Source organism: Canis lupus, chromosome 21 (genome assembly GCF_011100685.1).
Source record: "Canis lupus familiaris isolate Mischka breed German Shepherd chromosome 21, alternate assembly UU_Cfam_GSD_1.0, whole genome shotgun sequence".
Lineage (NCBI taxonomy): Eukaryota > Metazoa > Chordata > Mammalia > Carnivora > Canidae > Canis > Canis lupus.
Window position 1 is genome coordinate 33,607,277 of NC_049242.1, and position 17,245 is coordinate 33,624,521.

The 17,245-nt window shown below is 40.7% G+C and overlaps 1 protein-coding gene across 2 annotated transcripts in view; it reads right to left on the reverse strand.

The window, feature by feature from the left end:
* Positions 1-1,084: 1,084 nt before the first annotated feature.
* The window catches only part of SBF2 (SET binding factor 2), a 454,973-nt gene continuing 438,812 nt past the window's right edge, over positions 1,085-17,245 (reverse strand). For both annotated transcript variants that reach the window (XM_038569025.1, XM_038569026.1), the window contains 8 exons: positions 13,550-13,676; positions 11,251-11,378; positions 9,815-10,048; positions 8,666-8,770; positions 6,768-6,961; positions 5,808-5,895; positions 3,867-3,998; positions 1,085-2,838 (listed from right to left, as the gene is read on the reverse strand). In XM_038569025.1, coding sequence (XP_038424953.1) covers positions 2,740-2,838; positions 3,867-3,998; positions 5,808-5,895; positions 6,768-6,961; positions 8,666-8,770; positions 9,815-10,048; positions 11,251-11,378; positions 13,550-13,676 — 1,107 coding nt within the window. In that variant the 3' untranslated portion in view covers positions 1,085-2,739. The remainder of the gene's footprint in view (positions 2,839-3,866; positions 3,999-5,807; positions 5,896-6,767; positions 6,962-8,665; positions 8,771-9,814; positions 10,049-11,250; positions 11,379-13,549; positions 13,677-17,245) is intronic.

Sequence of the window (17,245 nt, forward strand, 5' to 3'; positions counted from 1 at the left end):
GTGAAGCAAACGTGCCATGCCATGAACAGTTTAAGCTCTAGCTCTGGAATAGAGGCCACTAGGCAGAGGGGTTTGGGAAGTGAGAATAAGGAACTGGGGCCAAAGGGTCTGGGGATGGGACCTGAACAACACGCTCTTTTCAAGATGTGTATCTTTCAAGAAATTGGCTGTAGAAAGGCTTTGTCTCAAGTGCCACAGGTAAGGGGTGGTGGCGGTTAAGCTTTGTACAAGATGCTAGGCCCTAGTCTCTCTTCCTTGGAATCCAGTGCTCTTCTCTCCCTCACAGCTAAGACCTGAGGAATGAAGGACATCTGGATATTCTCGTGCTCAACCTCCAAGTGGTTTCCCTTGTGACTGAATCTCAGGGACACAACAGGGGCAGAATGGCAGGTCCCAAGACCAGAGAGGCCTGGGACCAATGAAGCTTGAGGGCCCAGCCTGGATTATGAGCCCTCTAGACTGAGGGAATCTGAAAGCGCCAGGGGCCCATTCTCCCTGGCTCAGAGAGGGCTCCTGGATATCAAAAGACTTAAGAGGTTCAGCCCGGAGATAAGAACCTACATTCTGTTGGATACATGTTGAGATGTGGCTAAGGTCCCCAAGGTAAACTCAAGGGTTTAACTAGAAGAAGTATAGTCCAGAACTGAAATCACTGATCCTTCATTTGTGCTGTTTAACAATTTCCTGAAGCAGAAAAACCAGCAGAAAAACACCCGACCAGAATTGTTTATCCTGCCTAAAATTCTCACAAATTGCCATATACCATGGGTGGTAAAACTGTGACCCAGAAGACATAAAGGACTTCACCAATTTCACACAGCTCATTATAGGCACAGAGTGGGAAGAGTAGCTTCAGGTCTCTTACTTAAACTCTTAAAGCCAGTGTGTCCAGAACTCAGAAGCTCATGCCAGCATGCCCAGTGTGTCTGGTTACTTCCTATACAAAGGGCGGTGATGGCATTAATAGAACTAAGACACGGGATGGGCCATTTTACCCTTGAACTTTTAGTCTCCTATATAAATCCTGAATGTTGCCTTCTGAGTACTATGCACTACACAGTGAGTTTTATTTCACAGCAAAAGATGATGCTTTTTCTTAAGAAATAAATTTAATTCAAGGTGGTTAGTGAATGTAAGGCATGTAACACCTTTATGAAAGTTAAAAGAATCCAGTTATAAAAGAAGCACTGTGTACAGTCTCAAATAGCTGAAGGTACAATGGGCTCCATATTTTACAAAGTACAAAAAATTATTTCATATACAAAGAAAAAATACAAATAATGTGCAAAAATCATTTTCACGGGTGGCAATTTATAAAATGAAAATGATAGAAAAGTCCTTCATTCTTATTATTCCTCAATTTCTTATATATTAACACAGTTCTATTTCCTAGTGTGTAATTTTAAATTTGAGAATCTGATTTATTTGTAATCTACAAAGACAAAGTGGTTTTTTATTTTTTAAAAAGGGAACTATTTTCATTACTGAAATCTTATGCATGAAACAGTTAATTTTATATTAAATTATAAGTAGGCTATCTGAAAAACAAGGATATAGAAATCATATATACATACTTTTGAAATATTAGTTTGGTATTTAACATATTAACATTTCAAAACAATGATCTAGCTACCTCTGACTCCAGTTGGCTGTGGTGCCTGTAGCAGAGATGCGGCTGCTGTTCACCATGAACAAACAGCATTCCACAGATCTTAGGCTGAACAAACACAATGTTATCAATAGCAAAGAAAATCTATAAACAGTTCTTACTGTTCATGTGCAGAAGTGCTGTTTGAGTATCTGATCATGCCACAGCGTCACTGCTGTCTACAAAACTCGTCACAGGTGTGGTGTGCTCATGAACAGCTGGCTTCTGTCTTTCCAACATCTTCACTTCATTAAGAGTTCAGTGCAAGTGTTTATTTTGTGAGTTAGTGCATTCGGCTCTGTGCATGCTATTTTGTGTAAGAAGCTGTCAGGGAGCAGAAGAATACATAGGAACACAAAGTCCTAGATCCTCAGGGCACCTTTGGCCTAGAAAATTCAGTGTTTTGGAAGCAGTACTTTCCTGCATTGGCCTGGTCATTGTTGCAACATTCCCTGGACCATCTTTGTCCTTCAGGAGAATGCTGTGTGCTCCCCCTTTGCCTGCCACTGAGCACTGAGGTCTTGTTGTGATCCCCAGTGGCCAAGCAGGGGTCATGGAAGCACCTTTTGGCAGCACCAGAGAACTGAGCATCTCTAAGGTCAGGCAGTAAGAATAGGAGCTATTCTGCGGAGAACCTGTTCTGGACAGCATGTAAGATCATCTTGGAGAGTTTTGATTTTTGCTTGTCAGAAAGCTCTCTAAGGAAATTATGACCTTAGGGAACAAAAAGGACCTAGTTTCATCAAGAAGGAGTCAAGTAAGTGGTAGTCATTTTGCCTAGGGGATGGATACAGTTGGCTCAGGAAGCATTCTTCTGATCCCTAATCACTAAGACCCTGTTAGAACAACCTAGTGCAAGATACAGGGAATGCTTGGGGCTCTTGACCAGACCTCTGTGACACATTCACTCAAGCTAAGCAGACATAGCAACTGCTCAAAGAGGGCACTGGGTAAGACTGGGCAGGAGAATCTTAGGCCTGGGATGACTCATTAGAACCAAACAGGAAGCTGTCAGCTTCTCAAGGATTCATGCACTTTGTTCTATCTGACAGCATGAGTCCTTCTTCTTCTGCTTGGGCTGAACATGGGCATCAGGCATCAGAGATACAGCTCTGGATCCTGTCCATCCACTGCTGGGCACTCTGTCCATCCTGGGCACAGAAGTTATACACACGTTTGCTGGTCTTGAGCTACAAAACCAAATGAAGAGAACTATGGATGAAGGGCAAGCCTGTTTTATGGTTTTGGACAAGTGTACAAATCAATCCCAGTGAACCCCCCCTTTCCATACTGCCCCAGAACTCTGTTTTTCCTCCCTTCCACTACCATACTGTCATTGTCTTTACAGTCACTTTGTTTTTTTTGGTCCCCAAAGTTATTGCAGATGTTACTAGAAGGGTACTACCAGAAAAAGAAGACATGCTAGGAGAGCCTCATTTTGCATTTTCTTGGGGGGGACTTCCTTGACTAAGGAGGAGGGTCAGGAATGGCTGGGGTCTCGGGCCTCTCCCATGCACCGTACCAATGCAGGAAAGGTGCCATGGAAGCTCCCTGTGCTCTTCGGGGAAGCCTGAGATTCATCCATACCATGATGAAGTTGGCTTTCCTGTCCATTCTCCATTCCCTCTCTAAAGGCTTCAGTTGGGGGCACACTGGAAGCCCAAACTCAGGGAAATGGCTTCATAGCCAGAACAGAGCCCTAGAGTATGACCGTGCTCTTTATGAAGCTCTGCTTGGCTATGGGAACTAGATAAGAACTCTATCATGTGACCCATAAAATGCCCCAAGGCCCACCTAAGATCTGCTGAAGATGTTAGGGCAAATAGGCATCACGTATGACTAAGGACAATTTTTGTGGATTGTCAAGCATGACTGGATCTAAAAGGAAGTAGCATCTGTTCTTGACAGTAGGTGGAGAGTAAAATAAACATTTAACAAGGAATTCATCTGCCTCCATAAGTGGCTGGACACTCGTTGAAGAAGTCCTTTGTGCAAAGCAACATGCAGTCTTTCTGAGACATCTGAACAGCTGGGAGAGGTTAGGTTTGGGGATGGAGCGCTGAGTTCAAGTTCTGTAGCAGTTCCCATCGCCAGGGGGTCTGCAACCGATCTGCTGTCATCATTAATTGCTTTGAGGTTCCATAATTCTTAGAGGTGGATGGATTATAAGGAATCATATACAGACAGAGCCAGGAAAAGACAAGTAAGATCAACTTACATCAAAGAAAGCCTTGTCACTTGTGTGCTTTGGGGCTCCCATGCTGGGGCCAGCAGGGATGACCATTTCTACTTCAGCCAGATCAATGTGGCCTTTACAGCTTGTGTCTTCACCTGAGTCATAATATCGCAGCTGGAACCAAAGGGATACAGATGGGATGTAAGAGAAAAACAGAAAGGGGAAATGGCATGGCTTTTCAAAATGTATTTGGATACTAACCCCTGCCTGAAAGAAAAAGTAAGAAAATAAAAACACTGCTTGCTTCTAGGAAGGAGGACTAGTTGGCTGACAGAAAGAGGAAAAAGACATGTTTTTTTGAAATTTGAATGCATGAAGTATTACATATTAAAAAATCAATTTAAATGTTAACTAACAATTGTAAAAAAAATGTAACATATAAAAAAGAGGTTGTTTAGAATATAAACAGAATTCCTATAAAGCTATAGGAAAAGATAAACAATCTAGTAGAAAAGTAAAAAATTCTCAACAAGCAAGTCTCAGAAAAAATGCAAATGACCTATAAACATCTGAAAAGGTGAGCAACCTCACTGATGAAAGAAAGGTGATTAAATCAGTAAGATTTCACTTTTCACTTAGATTGAGATATATTAAAAATGGCCGATAATACTCGGGCTGAATGTAAGGCACTAGGTATTCTCATTGTTAGTGGGGAATATAATTTGTTAGAAACCTTTTGGATTACAATCTGGCAATTGCAACCAAAATTTAAAATGTTTTTGCCTATTGATACATCTCACCTCTACAGATGCATTCCCACAAGCATGCAGAGACATACATAAAGAAGTTTCCTCCAGCACTATTTTTATCGGCTAAAAACTGAAAAGATGTATCTTCTTTCAATGGGGCATTCATTAATTATATGATGGTTGGTTAATTATATCAATAATATGGAATACTATGTAAACTTTTCAAAAATGACAAGGAAGATCTTTATAAACTGGTAGGAAAATATGTTCAAGATATATATAAAAATACAAGTTGTCAAACAGCATGCAGATATAAAGTGATTTTTGAAAACTACAATAAATAGCTCAACATTTGACTGAGTGGTTATTATGTGCCAGGACTGGATATCATTCTCTAACTAAATAAGCCTGGATTTTACTCTCTAACTTACACAGTAGGAAAGTGTCTGGTGCCTCTGTCACTGTGGTTCTGGCCTCAGACTTTTCTGTCTCTCCAGTCATGCATGGTGTAAACAGGTCTAAATGGAAGAACTGTATACCTTTCATGTTAAAGATATCCAAAAGATTGGTAAGAATCCAAGTATAATTTGGTGTAATTATAAATTACAGAAAAATTATGACATTGTCCTATGTTATATTTAGTGGTTTAATGGAACTTGTCTCCACAGCGTATTCTCTATGATTTCAGAGACATTGTTATGTTGAAGTATAATCCCCCAAAGGGTTTGCATTGCATATTTGTAAACAAATTCTCTATACTCTTCCACAAGGACTCTCTAACTTTTATGAAATGCCCTGAGGAGAAAGAAATGTTGTCCCCTTCTAAAATCTTTATCTGGAAATGGTCTTCTAGGTGCAGGTCCTATCAGAACACTGTATAGAGGTACTAGTTTGTATCTTTCTCAACAGATTCCTATACACACACACACACCCATATACATATATATTAGTTTTTTTTTTTTTTTTTAAATAGGCCCCATGTCCAGTGTGGAACTCAGTGTGGGGCTTGAACTCACAACTCTGAGACCAAGACTTGAGCTAAGATCAAGAGTTGGATCTTTAACTGACTGAGCCACCCAAGTGCTTCTCAGTAGACTCCATTTTAGAGATGAATGCTTTTAGAATCCAAATGTGTACTCCTCTGGTTCCAGGGTGACTGGTCAGTTCCAAGGTAGAGTGAGGCTGCAGTCTAGCCTAGAGAGAAGTTGATTTCTGAAGGCTTTGACAGTATTACCTGATGCTTTGTTACATCCAACACAAACCAACGGGGCTTCCAACCTTTCAGCAGAGCCCCTCTTTTGTAAAGCGTTCCCTCGAAGGACCTAGAAGAAATGATGACAGGGCAGTTAATTTGGGTTTTTCATTTAAAAAGTGCTGTGAATGGGGATGTCTGTTGTTTTTGTTTGTCAAGGCTCTCTTTCCCTCAGATGGTCCAAAAAAAGCCAGAATTCTCTCCAGAATCTTTCTATTAGAACTTTAGGAGAAACTCTGCCTTTTTCTGCTAGAATTACTAAACTTGTGAGGTTTGGAGGTCACCGTAGCCATCTTTTGTGCCATGTTGGGAATGCAACCCCTATAGGAAAGCAGAGCCAGCAAATGAACAGAAGCCTGAAGATAACTATGTGAGAAACTGGTACATCCCTGGCCTTCCCTGTCTATGTGAGTGAATTCCCTTTTGCTTAAGCTAACATGAACTGAACTTCTTTTTTTTTTTTTTTTTTTTAAAGATTTTATTTATTTATTCATGAGAGACAGAGAGAGAGAGAGAGAGGCAGAGACACAGGCAGAGGAAGAAGCAGGCTCCATGCAGGGAGTCGATGTGGGACTTGATCCCCGGTCTCCAGGATCACACCCTGGGCTGCAGGCGGCACTAAACCACTGCACCACCGGGGCTGCCCTGAACTGAACTTCTGATGTCCACCACTGAGAAAGTGCTGGCTAGCACTCCCTCAAATCATCTGACAGAAATGAAATAATAATAACCAGGACTTAACCAAAAATTGTTATAACCTCTTGACATTATTTTAGTTGTAATTTTGATTTTTTCTCTTCAAAGAGCCATCTGACACATTTACAATAGAAACAAAGAAAAAATGAAGGCAAATCAATTTTAATTTCACAGAAGGCTGTCTTACACTGGCCAGCTTATTGCAGGGCAGGTGGTTCAGCCTTGGGCAGGGCTTGGCACACCCACCTGTTCTCATCATTCTTGGACGCATACTGGCTGTACAGCGTGGCTGCTCTTCGGTCCACACCATTGGACGGAGAGACGCTAGTACTGTGCTCCTGCCCTGCACTGCTGTCTGGGAGGTGCAGCAGAGACCTCTTCTGACAGGAGGGGAGGTTGGTAGACACAATTCCTGGGGAGCCTGAAGGGTGTCTCTGTGGCTGAAAAAGAACTATACTTTGATAAAAAAAAATAAAACCCTCCTAAACTGTAAGATAATAAATTTGTATTTTATTTTTTATTTTTTATTTTTTTAATTTATTTATTCATGATAGTCACACGGGGAGAGAGAGAGAGAGAGGCAGAGACACAGGCAGAGGGAGAAGCAGGCTCCAAGCACCGGGAGCCCGACGTGGGACTCGATCCCGGGTCTCCAGGATCGCGCCCTGGGCCAAAGGCAGGCGCCAAACCGCTGCGCCACCCAGGGATCCCAAATTTGTATTTTAAGTTAAAAAAAGTTAGGAAAGCTTTATAAAGATTTTATTGAGCAACTCATGCAAGAATTTCATTTCTAAAAATTTATCTCAAGAAGAAAACTGGAGCAATAAATAAAATATATGTACAAAGATGTGTATTCTCAAGTTCTTTATAATAGTAAAAAACCACAAACAACCTAAATGTCTATCATTAGGGGACTGGTTAAAAAAATGGGATTTCCATATAATGGAATTCTAGACAGCCATTAAAACTGCTGTGCTGACTATAGTGAGTGATAAATGCAAGCTCATGTATACCTCATATTAAATAAAAAAGAAAGAAGGTTTTAAAATAGTATGTATAGTAAATCCATTTTATATGTCTATTTAGAATGATACAAGTTTGACAGCTTGTGGTTTGTTCCTAGGCTATCAATTTTTTTAAAAAAGGTTTTTATTTATTCATGAGAGACACAGGAAGAGAGGCAGAGATATAGGCAGAGGGAGAAGCAGGTACCCTGCAGGGAACCTGATGCAGGACTCAATCCCAGGACCCCAGGTTCATGACCCAAGCCAAAGGCAGATGCTCAACCACTGAGCCACCCACGTGTCCCTAGGCTATCAATTATAGGTGATTTTTATCCTCTGTTTATAATTATCTGTGTACTGTCTTCTTTAAAAGAATAAATACTCTCCTTGTACCTCTGTGACATCGGACCTTGGTGACCTCCCCTTTCTGAAATCTTCTTCAGAACACTTACATCTGTCCTGACTTCCCTTCTGTTGCATCTGGAGCCAGTATGATGTGGATTTGATGGTGGCTGTACCAAGTACTAGGTGTGTGATCTCTGTGTCTGAGCCCTCACACGTGGGAAGGGACATCACCCCCTCACTATAGGTTACATAAGATGTTAAAGTGTGGGTGGTGCTCAGCATGGCTTCTTGCACATATTACATGCCTGATAAAAGTTTAAGATAAAAACATAAGAGAGGGTATGAAAAACAGAAAACAGAGTGTGTGTTTTTAAAATATTGTTATGATAAATGTTTCTTAGTTCAGAAACAGAAAAGGGGGATGTGAGCAACAGAAAGTAGCATAATTTGTCTTTTAAATGTATTTTCTTTTCTCTGGTTATTTCTCTGAAGGAAAGATGGTCCTAGTGTTTCCTTCCCTGTTCATGTGGCAGAAAATCAGCTGAAACCACAGAGGCACAGATAGAAAAGAACCCAGTAATCTTCCCTGGATGCGGGGCTCTGAAACACAAGTATTATGTCACTGCGGTAAAGTGAGACACTCAGAAAGTATTCAGTCATTTGGAACTTTTTGCCCTGGACCTCCAGGGTATGGCCTTTCCACCCCTCCCTTTGGCCAAAAACCCACCTGGGTTACCTGACCCAGCACCCTCAAAAAGCTCAGAAGTAGCTCCTCAAAGGATTTTATCAACTCACACGGTCTGCTCTGGACTCCTCCTTAAGGTCCATGGTTACTCTTTCCCATAGCTGCTGCCACTTCTCAGGGGTTTGGTTCAATTTATGCTCCAATCTTTCAATTTCCTGTGAAGTAATTAAAAGGAGTTTTCTGACATTAAGTATTTCACAGAAATCAGAATGTGTCCCAGAGCCTCTACTGGGCCTGGTGAACAACATGGCCAGAAGGCAGCTAAAGTCGGTGGCCTCAGAGGTCTCCTAAGCCAAGAACAGTGGTGGGAGCCTCTAGCTGGTGTGATGCACTGTGGCAAAGGTGATTTATTAGGCTCTGTAATCAGGCCCTTTTGTATACAATAGCTCAAATAAAGAGATCAAATATGTATCCCAAACACCTTCACCTTTGGCCAGCCCACAGGAAATCTAATGGCCACAGCAAAAGGTCAAGCACTGGGCTGGTGTCCAAACCCTAATAGCTGAGGTAAGGTCTGTCCTTGACAGAGGAACCCCCAACTCTGATGATTTAAAACCAGTGTGGAAAGGATGAACCAAGAAATGCCCAAGGAATGGAATTTCCTTCAGAGAGGGAAGCTGGAGATCAGAGCAGCTGCCTCTGTGACAGTGCCTTCACTGCAGCATGCACACTCCTCTCAGTCAGAAGGCTGGACAAAGACTCTTCAGGAACTGTTTGGCCCCTTTCAGGGCTCAAACCCTTTCCCTGGGCTGCTGCTCTCATCAGGGTGACTACTGCTGGGATAGTTTCACTCCAGAATATTCCCTGTAGAAGATGGTTGGCAGTATTCCCATCAGACCATCAACTCCCCACACTTCTGACCAGAGGAAGTAAAGCACCCACAAAAGCCATAACCCAGGCCTGACTCAGGCTGCTGGGCAGCTAAAACAGCTGGGAAGCTGCAAATTGCTCCATTTGTTTGATTGCTTCCTCATAATGCCGGAAAACTTACTTTTTTTGACTCTTTTCCAGTAGTTGAGCCTGGTCCCCCGCTGCTGCTGGGGAGCAAATTTGGTTTCCTCAACCTCCTGAAGTGCCACTTAAAACATTAGCCCAGAGTGAGGAGAGCCATGTCTGGAAGTTTACAAACCAGTTTTAACTTAGCCTGGTTCCTGAGGCCTCAGGCACCCTATGTGCATGTCTCCATAGGTCTGACTTACACTGAAAAGGCTGGTGAGTGCATCGGGCTGAGCACAGCTGATGTCATCATAGCATGGCCACACTGTTCTCCTTTGGCTCTGGGGCCCAGCTCCTCCAGCCACTTCAGAGTCCTCAGAAGGGAACTGCTTGGGGGTCAGCATCATCCAGTCATATGAAGGCCCTGTGGAAAGGGTCTCCTCTATGTAGTAATCCCACTTCTTGAGGCTGGAGACATTTACATTGGGCTTCAGGGCCTGTTCAAAGAGAATTCTGAAATATCATCTTGACCTCAAAGTAGCTCAGGTTTACTGGCAGCCCCTAATATTTGCAGGGTCTAGGGCAAGAGCATGAATGGATGTTCAAATACCAGATGTCTAAATATTTAAATATTTTACACCAAGATAAACTATTAAATAAAAGATGTCTCTCCTCTTACCTTGATAAATAGAACTTCCTAATGGCCTAGAAGACCAGGCTCAATATGAGGTATCTCGGACTCCTTGGAATTCTACACCAGAAAGTGGTGGCGCTGAGGAAGCTGGTCCCAGGTTCCAGTCCTCAGCCTAAGTCCCTGCTCCTCTCATCTTGGTTCTGTCCTATATTCTGAGGGTCTTTTATGAATGTGTATATATACCCCAGCCCACAGAGCTAAACTCTTTCTCCTCCTGGCCCAACAGCTACTTCTTAGACACCCCTGAGGCTGAGGGGCACATGCATTGGTTTGGGAGATAGACTGGGAGAAGTACTCTCATGAGTAACTTATATTTGGGCAAGAAATTTTGGGGCATGGTTTAGATATAGAAAGGGTATCGAAGCACATACACTTGGTTTCTTGTGCTCCGTACTTTAGGAGGAGACAGCTGGAAAAAGGCCAGAGTGGAGTCCTAATGTATGGGGCTAAGTGCAGGGACATTCTTGCCCTGAGTAGGGTGGTACTGCTCATCAACCAGTCTGCTCCATCCCAGAGCTCACTTCATATAGACGTGCATCACAGAGCATGGTTGCCCCTGACATGTCATCCTTCTTGGGCTGGGCTCGAAACATCCCTGCTTCCCGTAGGGGTTCTTCCATGGCTTTGGTACAAATGGATTTAAGGAAATCTTTCCTAAAGTATTTTAGATTTTTTTCAGCTTAGATAACTAGTTGAGGTTTCAAGTTTTGTTTGGTCTTTCTTCCCATGGAAAGTTGCCTTGCTTTGACTTTAACTTATCCTTTCTAGATTTTTTTTTTTGAGGGGGGCAGCTCCTAATCTTTGTGGTCAATATGATGGACATTCTCCATTCCAGCATAACTCAAGCCCATGGTGTACCAAACTTTTAAATAGCTTCTAGCATTTTAAATAGCTTCCTAGTCCAATGTTTATAAAAAGTTTAAACAGCTTATATATCCTTAAAAGTAAGGAAAACTTTAACACTAAATATTCAGGAAATGAAATACAAATGCTTTCTTACTGTACCTCTAGTTCCACTGGTGAATATAAATAATTAAAGAAAATGGGACTCCTCTTGTGCATTCTATCAATACACTCCCAAATACAAATTCCTTTTTTGGCATGCTTGTCTCCTTTATCGTCAAACAAAGTTCCTATTAAAAAAAAAAAATCACTAAAACAAAAGTCAAATCAACAGTTTGCCTAAAACTATGATGCATGTAGCAGATGAAAAGTGAAATATATCTTATGGCTCTCAAAACGGCAATGTACGTACAGAAACCTTAGGAGGTAACTGCAAAGCTAAGGAGAAGAATGAACTTCACAGCTATAGGAAAATAAATCCAAATGGAAAGAAAGCATCTGATAAGGCTTTCCCAAGTATTTAGTAGTACATCATGACCTTCTTTAATCTACATCCTATATCTCTACCTAGATTCATAGAGCTCCATGCCAGGAATCATTCTACACATTTCTCAGGACAAAAGGAAATGACTTTGAGTTGATATGATGAAGCTCAGTTAAAAACATAATTTTATGTTTCTTTTTCCAGTTGTCAGCTGTTCATTATGAAGCCATTTAAAGTTTCATCTTGTTTAGTGGTTTATATATACTGTAAATCATGGTCATGGAGACTTTGGATGATAGAAGGGTATGGTTTGTATCTTTGGGTGACTTAACAAAAGCCAAATGTAGAGGGGGGTGCTTCAGGGCTTTTTAGATCCTATCCTTGTACCTATCAAACAGTCAATCTGCCACTCACATGAGCTCACTTTGGTTTTAATACAGGATGTGTAAGGGTGAGGAAGGAGGATATTTCTTTAAAGGGCCAGAAAGGGTGCCTCTCTTAACAGTGCTGTCTTGCTTTGAATGAAAGGACTCAGTCAAAAGTCAATAAGCATTTTACTAGTTTATTAGAAAAGAATGTTTCAAGCCCAAGGCTGCACAAAATCCTGTAAGAGGCCCCCAAGACTAATTAGTATTCCTGTCTACCTTTTAACTGCTGAGTCCAGTGTAGTAGTTCTCAACCCTGGCCACACATCAGAAAAATCAAGGGCTTTAAGAAACCCCAGTGTTTAGGTTTTGCCTCCGACCAATTAAATCAGAATCTCTGAGGATGGGTCCCAGATAGGAGTCATTTTGAAAGTTCTCCAAGTGACTCCAATGTCCAATATAATCAATCAGCTCTCCTTAATGTCTTCCCAACACAGAGTGCTTAAGAAATTAAAGTTTCTTTTTTTTTTTTTTTGAAATTAAAGTTTCTGATTATGATGTGTGGAAAAACAATTCTATGAGTTGACAAAGGTCTGGAAGTATAAATAAGAACCAGTGCTGTCTCCTTTACCGAAAGTATGAAATATCATACTAGACAGTTTAATAGTATGCACTGGAAAGCAACATTTCCTAATTTCATATTTTAAGCTGAGAACATCAGTAAATATTTTCAGTCACTAGAAGAGTCCTCTTTATGAATATCCAGATACATATATTGAAAATAGCTGATTTTTTTTTCTTTACTGCCTTAATAAGATCCTGTGTATCCTCCCTTCCCTTTTCCCTATAACAAAAACAAAATAAAAAAATGTAAAATCCCTGTGGGGAAAGTTTTCACAGGGGCTGAAAGGGGCTTTGAAAGTCAGCCCCTTTCAAAATCTACTCTTTACAAGTATTACTGCTGTTAAAAATCATAATAATGATGGAGACGTCTAAAATTCAATGACTGATTATTATAAGCTATACACTGTGCTAAGAAATTTACAAGTATTTCCTAATGTGATCATCATGGCCCACAGGGATAGGTGCTATTATTGTCCTTATTTTAAAGATGAGGACACTGAAGAAAGTCAGAGAGGCACCTAACTTGTCCAAAGTACTCAGCTGGTACTGGGAATGCTGGAATTGAACTCTAGGCTACTTGCTCCAGAGCCCATGGCCTTTCCTGCTACTCGAACTGCCTCCAAGGGCAGGCACCTTTCCTACCAGAGTGTATCAGGGATGGAAAAACTAAGTCAAATGTTTCTCTTCTAACAGCGATACCACTGTTATGGTGGTATGAGATGTATGGTGGTATGGTGGTTAGAGATGTTAACGTAGTAAGCAGATTTTACCTTTCAAAGGTGCTACAGGGATGACCATTTGTAGTCCCTAAGAGTTAGCACAGCACATAATCTGAAAATCTGGGCACACATTTATATCTGTTCTACTTTTATATTTCAGGGTAAAACCCTAAATTGGCTTTGCCACACTTGGGGGTAGTATATTAGAGTTTTTAATTGAAAACACACAAGACTAACAAAAGATGGAACAAGGGAATGCAAACACATACCATGCTCTAATCTTTCATAGTCTGAATCCAGAAGAAATGTTTTAAAGCGATTAGACACATAATGGAAAGCCAAAAACTTTAAGTAATACAGATTGAATTCAAACTCAGTTGGATATTGGTTGTGAACCTGAAACAGACAAGGCAAAGAAAAGAGTAAGAATCAAACTTAACAAAATTGGATACCATGCCACTGAATGGTGACCTGAAATATGCAGGAGACCATTTGGTCATTCAATCAACTGAATCCCTACCATGAGTTCCCTACCGTGGGAAGGGAACCAGCCTTTTTGAGTACCTACTATAAGCCAGACACCATGCTAGGAGTTTTTTATAAAATAATTTCATTTAATCTCCATAACAATATTGCAAGATATACTTTTCTGGCTTTATTGAGATACGACTGACATGTAACATGGTAAATTTAAGGTATACAATGTGATGATTTGATACACTTACTATTATGAAATTATGACTATAACAGGATGAGTTAATACCTCTGTCACCTCACATAATTAGTTTCTTTCTTAGTGAGAACATTTAAGATCTAGTCTCTTAGCAACTTTCAAGTATATAATACAGTATTGTTAAGTATAGTCATCATGCTGTACATTGGATACCCAGAACTTATTTCTCTTATAACTGGAAGTTTGTACCCGTTGACCAGTATCTCTACATCCAACCTCCAGCCTCTGGCAACCACCATTCTACTCTTTCTATGAGTTTGGCTTTTTTAGATTCCACATATAAATGAGATCATACTGAATTTATTCTTCTCTGAATTATTTCACTTAGCATAATACCCTCAAGTCCCAGCTACGTTGTTGCAAATGGCAAGATTTCCTTTTTTTTTCCTCATGGCTCAATTATATTCTATTGTTTACATATATAACATTTTCTTTGTCCATTCATCTGTAGATGGACACTTAGATTGTTTCCATATGTTGGCTAGTGTGAATAATGCTGCAGTGAATATAGGAGTACAGCTATCTCTGTGAGATACCAAATTCACTTCCTTGGATAAACACCCAGAAGTGTGTTTGCTGGATTATAAGGTCACTTTATTTTTAATTTTTTGAGGAACTACTTTTCCACAGTGGCTTCATCAATCTACAGTTCCACCAACTATGCACAAGGGCTCCTTTTTCTCTACATCTTACCAACACTTGTTACTTCTTACCTTCATGATACTAGCCATCCTAATAGATGTGTGGTGATACCTCATTGTGGTTTTGATTTTACATTTCCCTGATATTAGTGATGTTGATCACCTTTTCATAATAATTATTGGCTGGCTGTATGTCTTCTTTGGAAAAATGCCTATTTAGATCCTCTGAAGATTAGCATTATTATTCCCATGCCCCCTTCCTTTAGAAACAAAGAAGCTAAGGATGAATAAGATTAAGTAATTTCCTAAGGTTATTTGACAGTAACCAGTGAGACCAAATTTGAACTCAAGGTCTGTGACTCATTCACTGCTTTATATTGTGCTAGGTACTTGACAGACATAAATTACCATAAGTCATAACTTGCTTTTCAGGCACTTGTGGGATAATAGTGTGTAGTAAAGCAAGAAAAGTTGTACAGAGAAGTTTGGCAGTGAAAGGAATGAGAAGAGGAGTTGGTGGTTTAGGGGATAGCAAGAGATCTTTTCTTTTTTTTTTTAAGATTTATTTATTTATTTATTTATTTATTTATTTATTTATTTATTTATTTATTTTACACACAGAGAGACAGAGAGAGGCAGAGACACAGGCAGAGGGAGAAGCAGGCTCCATGCTGGGCGCCCGATGCGGGACTCGATCCCGGGACTCCAGGATCGCGCCCTGGGCCAAAGGCAGGTGCTAAACCGCTGAGCCACCTAGGGATCCCCCAAGAGATCTTTTCTGGACAAAAGAAATATGTGCCTGTCTGAAGACAATGCAGGAGAAGTCAACAGAGAAAGAATAAATTGTGCAAAAGAGCTGATAACTAAGATAAGCAAGGCCTCAGGAAAGCAAGAATGAGTGAGGCTAAGGGTCCAGATACAAGGCGCAGCTTTGGAAATGAGGAAGGATAAAAGAGTAGATTAGAAGAAAGATATGTTCAAGTGCCAAGGGAAAGGGAAGGAGCTTATGCCTTTCAACCTAATTTGTCATCATTAAGTTAGGCAGTGAGGTCAATGGACATAGGAATAAGGATGAAGGCATGATATGGGAGGGATGGAAAGGCAAAGCTTGAAATGGTTACTGAGCTATAGCATACCTTAGACAAGCTGTATGCAGACTCCATGGAACCATCTAATGTTGGAAAAAGGTAGGCCGATAACCTTGGGAGACTCCAATCTACCTAACAATCTCACCTCTATATTGCCCAATCTTTCATGACCATTAGAGAATTTTATTTGGTTGAGAGGAGTTCCAATCATAATTATACTTGCTTAAAAGCTATTTCAAATGAACACGTTAGGCAGGCTGTCTAGAAGCCAGTTTTTCTTTCCGTGTTTAATGTGGCAATGTAGATCAACATTTGGTCAGCCAAAGTGAGCAGGTATGTGTGTAATATGTTGATGTTACAGCCTAACAAATCAGTGAGAATTTAAAGTCATGATTTGGATATCACTGGTTTATCAAAGTTTATCATCTGGTTAGAAACTTAGTTTTCTGTGATTAAAGTTTCCCCCCCCCATAACATTTTCTTATTGGCTTTTTAAATGAACTAAAGTAATATAAAGTGGATTTTAGGAAAAAGATATTGAAATAGAATGTGACTCCCATTCAATGGGCTTGTATATTGTAGAGCTGCTTCCCTGATCTTAGCCACTTCCTGTTGCATCAAGTCTCCATAAGACAGGAGAGCTTTCTATGGGACAACTGTGACATGGCTCTGAATAGCTAGGTAGTGTGCCCTCTTCCAAGGTTTTAAAACTGCAAGCTCTCTAGTCTGAGCTCCTGGTTCAAAATCAATAGCATCACCCCAATAGCCAGTGTGCACATGATAGAGAGGGGGTGACTCAGATTGTGGGTGGTAGGGCAGAAGAAGGAGACAGGCCCAGGATGGAACTTGGTTCCCTTCCATCGGAGTGTCTCAGGAAGGAGGAATCTGCAATGTACTCAAGGAGAGTGAGCTCCAAGAACAACTTTGCCCCAACAGATGCTGGAATAAACCTTGCTAGTCACAGGGAAAGAAGAGTTCAGGGTTATTTCTACAGACTTAGTCCATAATAGGTTCTAAAAACTTAAAAAAAAAAAACTTTTATTAAACAAAGCTCTAAATGACAAAACAGTTCTCCCAATGACTATTCTCCATAGAAACTACTGCTCCATACATGTCTGTATCTTTCCTTGATTATTCTGATACTTAATATGCTTAAGAATGTAATTTTGAAGACCCACTTATGAGGTAAAGTAGAATGAAAATGATAATGGAAATGACCTTAAATTGAACTTACAAGCATTTCAGGGAGATCATATGCTAGGACTAGAAGCAAAACTCCTTTCCAAGTGGAAAAATACTTCCACAGCCCACTGTATTGAGTGACTAGCCTCACCACAAATCCTGGACCCTACAATTATGTTAGAAAGGTTAGACACTTCTCAAGGCCCCTGGCACTCACCCTGCTTGAACTGGAATTGGTGCTTAGATAGCATCACAGTGTCAATGCTTGGGACACTGGGGGTGTGTCTGTGTGCCACAGGGCACGTGTAGTCACTAACTGCT